The sequence below is a fragment of the Tubulanus polymorphus genome, chromosome 11, assembly GCF_964204645.1.
Source record: "Tubulanus polymorphus chromosome 11, tnTubPoly1.2, whole genome shotgun sequence".
Classification (NCBI taxonomy): domain Eukaryota; kingdom Metazoa; phylum Nemertea; class Palaeonemertea; order Tubulaniformes; family Tubulanidae; genus Tubulanus; species Tubulanus polymorphus.
The window spans coordinates 2534052-2540569 of NC_134035.1; the positions used below are offsets into that span (position 1 = coordinate 2534052).

Below are 6518 nucleotides of genomic sequence, written 5' to 3' on the forward strand. Positions count from 1 at the left end.
ATGCAAGGAAAACCGGTAAAGAAACGAAATCGTATTTTTTGATTTGACGGATTTCGCCATATTTTACGATAACGGAGTTTCGAAATAATTCCTGAGCTTCATTTTCAGAGATATTTCATACTTTTCGTATTTATCGCTGCCGTCTTCGTCGTAACTTTCTTCAACGATTCCTCGACCAGGATCGACGGCGTCGTGAAGACAGTCGCCCTTAAAATCCGCGGCGATCGGAAAGAAAAGTATTCGGCTAAAGACGCTGGAAATAGACAGACTCGAAACCGTTTTTCGTCGTGGTACCATTCCGTGCCGGTGCCGTCGACGACCAGCTCCCCGAGAATGACTGCTACGACTATGCGGCCAATTCCTCGGAAAAAGAATTTCGAAGGCGTCGAATGGAAAGTATCCGCCGGCGGCCTTTTCCCTACGCTGCAGATCGGCGGTTGGCAAGTAGTCGACGGTCGAATCGACGTGCGCCTTCATACCGCTTTTCTAGACGATCGGCCCGAACTGGTCTCTGATCCGCTGATACGAATAACGAGCGTCGCCTCGATGAAAATCACCGAGCAGAAGATGTACTGCGTCTTGTGGTTCGACGGAGACTTCTTCGCCGAGAACGACACTGTATCGATGCAAGTGAATTACGTCGGGCCGTGGGGCGCTTTCAGTTACGGTATCAACTACGACCACTACGTGCTAGCCTGCCCGGTGACGAATTCATCGCGGATTCCCAGCCACGTGTCGATCATAACCAGAAAAGGCGAACAACCGACGACTTTACTGGCCGTCGAAAAGCCCGAGAAGCCCGGTAAGCGACAGGGCTTCGCGACTTGCGTGGCGACCAGATACGGTCATTTGGACGCGTACAGACTGATCGAGTGGATGGAACTGCAATACATACTCGGTGTAAGACTGGTCGGTATATACGCTAATGGAGTGGATAGTTTATCCGACAAGGTTTTTAGATTCTACCAAAAATCGGGACTAGTCGACTACCGCACCATGGGTGAGTGTTACTATAGATTTACTACTACGCCAATGTTGGGATATAAAAGCTACAGGCCCGTTTTGACGGCGGACGGGAACGAAGACCCCATAATTCAGAAGAACTTCACGCCAAAAGTCTCTAAATCATCGGTCTTTTGAAAAAGAAGCGAGATGAGATTCTCAAATACGCCCCGCTTTGGCGACACGAGTATTACCGCTTTGCTTAATGTCATGCCAGCAATCAGAAACATTATTTTCAGGTGTGACTGCAGTACTGACTGATATTAATCTCAATATTCAGACTTAACAAGTTAAAACCCACAGTTGATGATTTAAAAATTTATTTTCTGACAATTTCGGAGTTTATGTTACTAACTCCATCATCAGAGAAACCAAAAAATTACCGAATTTAATTATCTTAATTTTTTCAACTGTAGGTTTTGACTATATTATTTTTGTGTCATTTTCAAGGAACCCCACTGGGCGACAACAAAACATCGTCAGTGCTACTCGGCGAAAAGACCAGCTTCAACAACTGTCTTTTGAGAAACATGTACTCATTCGACTATATAACAGTAGTCGATACCGACGAAATCATAATTCCACAAAAACCTGAACATCGCACATACGAACAATTGATCGGATATCTAATAGCCAAACATCGTTCTCCGAATTCGCCGGCTCCGTCGTTCATGTTCAGAAACGCTTATTACTGGACCAACTTCTCGCCGGACGACGAACACCAGCCGAAACAACTGGCAACGTTACGCGTACTGAACCGTCTTCCGCCGAGCCTGCCCGGCTACTCGGTCAAAAGTATCCTCGATCCACGGTCGTGCTTGTTAACGCACAGCCATTACTGTTTATTTTTCGCGGCGAAATTCGACGGTAAAAATAACGTCGTCTCGCCGGAAGCGGAACTCGGCTTGAACCACCATTACAAAGACTGTCATTTCGATTCGTACTACAAGAAGAAGGGGTTGTGCGAAGAGGGCAGACGTTCGTTGCAGCGTTCGCCGGTTATGTTGAAATATAAGGACGCGCTAATCCCGAAAGTGAGTAGAGTCTTGAAATCAGTCGGTTTACCCGAAATATAGCCCGAAAATAAAACGAATATCTCTGCGACCTATTGAAACAGTCTTTATTGTCGAGATAATTTCCTTGGCGCACATTACAATGTGCATGACAGTTATCTGATAATGTTATTCCCTATACTGTGCGTCTATTTTCTTTTTATCAAACACCGAATCAATATTGAACTGATCAGCACTTGAACTGATTCAGGTTTTACATCGAAAAAAAAGGCCAAGTGTCGTACATATTATATAGCGTGCATGCCTTACACAAATCACATTTTCTATTCTATCCAAGTTTTAAGCAGGATTTTCTAATAACGGGGGGGAGGGGCGATTCTTTCCTTGCACTGGTGGATATAAGTCTGAGACCCAGTTCCACAGTTGTGAGTTAGAGTTAAAGTTAGTTCACTTTCAATGTTTTGAGTCAAATCTTAACTCAGAACTGTGGAACTGGACCCGAGGGTTTCGGTCCAAAATTTCCCACAGAATTTAGTGAAATGACTACGCTTTGGAGGCTATAGTCAACAAATGGAGAAAGTTCGCAATAAGACACAAGTTTTTTTTCGCATTTTTATAAGTCTAATTGGCGCATCGGTTTTTTATTGGTAGACGAACACAAAAAGGAATATTTCAGAAAATCTTCGTGGGTATTCTCCTTCAAACGACTCTCAATACCAAGATCTATTCTCTCAATACCAAAGACACCTCTGCAATGCTCGACGAACGAAGGGTTCGCTAATTATTGACAGGAATATGTATGAATAGGTTTTATAGAATATGTCTATTGTACAATACTTTGCATGGGTCTCATATCGGTGCATATTCACTAATTGTATTATATTCAACGCGTCCGAGGGGCTCAAAAACGATTCAAGTTATAAATCAGTCCCCGCTCGAATCAGCACAGTGAGGTAAGATCATGAATTTTGAGGCGATTTATTTATCGATGGATACAGTTCGTCCATTTCACGTCAATCAGCAGCGCGATAACATCGTACCTTGTAACGCTTTGAGTAATCTAATCATGGGTAACATTAAATATACCTGAGCTTTACAGGTCGCGAGAACAGAAATATCCATAATCGTCTCGCAGGCACGTTCGAAGAAATTTTTGATTGCCGCGGCTAATTGCCGTTTTTTTACAAGTTCCAACATTACCGCGGCGAATTCACTTCAATTTCGTAAAAAACATAGTATAGAAAGAAAAAAAATCATTCAGTCGATTACTGGCTCGACTGTTAAATCGTTGGTTGTATACAAATATTCTTCATATTTCCATTGCCTTGGTCAGCCGAAGGAGTAAATGCAACAAACAAAATTTAGAAAATTCGCCCAAAGTTTTTGATAGGCCTACATGCAAATCGTGAATGTCAAATCTTAAATTTCACTCACTGGTGTAGAAAGCTGCGCTGAAAGTGAGAGTTAAAGGGGCGCTTAAAAATGACGTGAAAAAATGTCAGAAAGTTCCTCGTCGCAAATTTCAGATAATGAAGACAGCGCACGTTATCATGTTCGGCCTGCTCGTCGTCGCCGCGACGGTTGTGGAAATCACCGCCGGCGCTAAAGTGTTGATGATCTCACCGCCAGAAAACAGTCACATGCAGCAACTGATCGTCATCGGCGACGCGCTCGTCCGACAACACGGACACGAGGTGTCGTTCATCGCGCCGACCACCGTCCGTAATTCGCCGATCCTCGCTGAAACCAGCGTCGATCTGATTTGGTACGAGGGCCCCGTCAGTTTCGGCGACAATAAAACGGCGCAACAATATTTCCTAACGCTTTCGTTGGAGACGTCGAATCCGGTGGCAGTGTTCAGATTTGCTTTCGAATTTATGCGGAATGTCTGCGAAACGGTTCTCAGCGATCGCGTTCTGTTCGAGAAATTACGCGATCGCCAGTTCGACTTCGGTTTGATCGACGGTATATTCTTCACGCAATGTTTCTATATATTGTTCGACAATTTGGAAATACCGTACGCGACGGTGGTGACCTTGACGGCGCCGGATCAAATCATCTCCTCTCTCAGCATTCCCTCACTCAAAATCATGGACGATGTTGTCGAAAAGTTAGATTTCAAAGGTCGCGTCGTGAATACGTTAGTATCTATGATAGGGTACGGGTTGTTTTGGTGGGTCAGCGACCCGAGCTCGTTTTACGAACGGCACTGCCGGACGAAACCGTGTCCGAGCTTTCAACGTTTGCAGGCCGATTCGAAAATATGGCTGATCGACGACGACGAACTGTTCCACGTGCCCGCGCCTTCGATGCCGCATGTTTTCAACGTCGGCGGACTGTCGGTGCGTCCAACTAAATCGTTGACCGGTGATATAAAAACGATCGCCGACAACGCCGTAGATTCGCTGGTTTTGGTGTCTTTCGGCGGCACCGTTTCGTACTTGGCCGACGTTTACCTGAACAAGATAATCGAAGCCATGCGAGCTCTACCGCGATACACGTTCATTTTCAAATTCAAACAGAAAATCGACAACGCGCCGAAGAACGTGAAGATAGTCGATTGGTTACCGCAAAGAGATATTCTAGCGCATAAAAATACGCGGTTGTTCGTTACGCATTGCGGTAACGCGGCCATACACGAAACCCTGTACGCCGGTGTGCCCGTAGTCGCGATCCCGTTCTACGGCGACCAGCCGACCAACGCCCAGAAAATGAAACACCGCGGTTACGGCGTGGATATACGGCTCGTCAGCGCTACCGATCGGGATTTGATCGCGGCGATCGAAGAGGTGATCAACAACCCGGTATACCGTCGCAATATGCAGAAGTCGTCTGCGATCTATCGCGATAAGAAGTTCGCGTCGGAACGCGCCGGTAAAATCGTCGACAATATTCTGAAACACGGTTCCGAACATATTCAACCGCCGGCGAAAGATTTATACCTCTTTCAATTGCTGCTTCTCGATGTTATCGCGTTCTTTGTTTTGATCGCTGCAGTTTTTGTCATCGTTACATGCGTCTGTTTAAGAATTTGCTACCGAAAGTGTTATGGTATAAGACAACCCAAAACTAAAGCCGCTTAATTAATATAATTACTCAAGTTTGCATTAGACAAACGAGAGCGGAATTTAACCTCTAAACTGAGGTCCTTGAATGTACATTAATCTAAGCAAAAACCATATTTTAGACCCTATGTTTTCTCTCTGACTCATTCTGTGGGCCTGACCTAACAAGGTTCTCGCTGGGATAAAGTTTTCTACGATACAAGTCATTACTCTAATTTCCCAAGTTTACAGTAGACAAAAAAAACGAAATTAACCTAATATCTCAAATTTCCCATCTAGATTTTTCATCAAACCATCCAATATATTGCGAGCCTCACCAGGTTTTGGTTGGGATAAAGGTTCCCGCGAGAAGATCCCGTTAGTTTGGTACAAATTAATTTTTTCTAATCATTATTATTATCATTATTATTTGTGTCACCTCCATTAGACTTATAGCTAGCTTTTTATCACAGAGAATTTCAATTCCATATTTTGTTCCCCGAAATCCTTCTCTAAAATAAACTTATAGTATTTCTTATATTTGTTCATGCCACAACGTTTCGACTGGTCAAAACTAACGACCGTCATCAGTAGAGATGAAATATTTTATCAACACTAATTCTATATTCATTTCGCACCTCACGATTGCGGCTAACTATATTTCACGTAAGTTGGAATAGTCGACTTCCTTACTTAAAAAAACGTAAATAGACAAAAATTCGACTTCTAAAACGTCGACTGACAGACTGCAAATAAAGATGTTACAGACTCCAAGTTGTTGGTCGCATTCGCTCCAATATTATATATAAGATTAGTGAAAATAAATCTATCTGATCGTCTAGCCGAATTATTATCACCCAGCTGTCGCGTACAAATGAATTAGGTTTGTATCATATTTAGTGGGAATAAAAATCATCCAAAAATGTCATATCCAACATGATATATGCGTTAGTTTTAGTTTAGAACATTGATTTCATTTTTATTCTAGATCTATTTCTTTTAACCTGATTTTGATTTTGCCATCTGTGACGCACTTGTGTCGAGAATTATCGAACTAAAAGCCGGTGTCAAATGCAATATATAGGAATCGGGGGAACTCAGTCGTCCATTCCAGTATCGAACTCTATTTCGAAGTTTTTGTTGGCTTAAATGAAAGCGAGGAAAGTCCTTATGAATTTTTGAAAGGGGAACTATCTGTTAGGGGATGTTATGCTGTTTCGGCAGCACAGCACCCCTTGGCAACGTGTTCGAACTTTGGCGTTTTTGTATCGAGATTATGGGATGACCACTGGATAGAGCAACGCAAACAAGATTTGTGCAACAACACTAACACACTAACGACATAATAACAATTGACTTACCTTGAGTTTCGCGATGTCGTCGAGATTCCTGCGATATAATGATAATAGTTCGTCTTTCGAAATCGAAGATGACCATAGAGTTTCATCTCTGCTGAATG

General features: G+C 43.2%; 1 protein-coding gene across 1 annotated transcript; it reads left to right on the plus strand.

Moving 5' to 3' along the window:
* Positions 1-6086, plus strand: LOC141912893 (uncharacterized). Its single transcript, XM_074804315.1, has 4 exons — positions 1-15; positions 109-1000; positions 1453-2036; positions 3542-6086. Exons 1-4 carry the CDS (start codon positions 1-3, stop codon positions 5096-5098), a joined length of 3048 nt encoding a protein of 1015 aa, XP_074660416.1. The 3' UTR covers positions 5099-6086.
* The last annotated feature ends 432 nt before the right edge of the window (positions 6087-6518 follow it).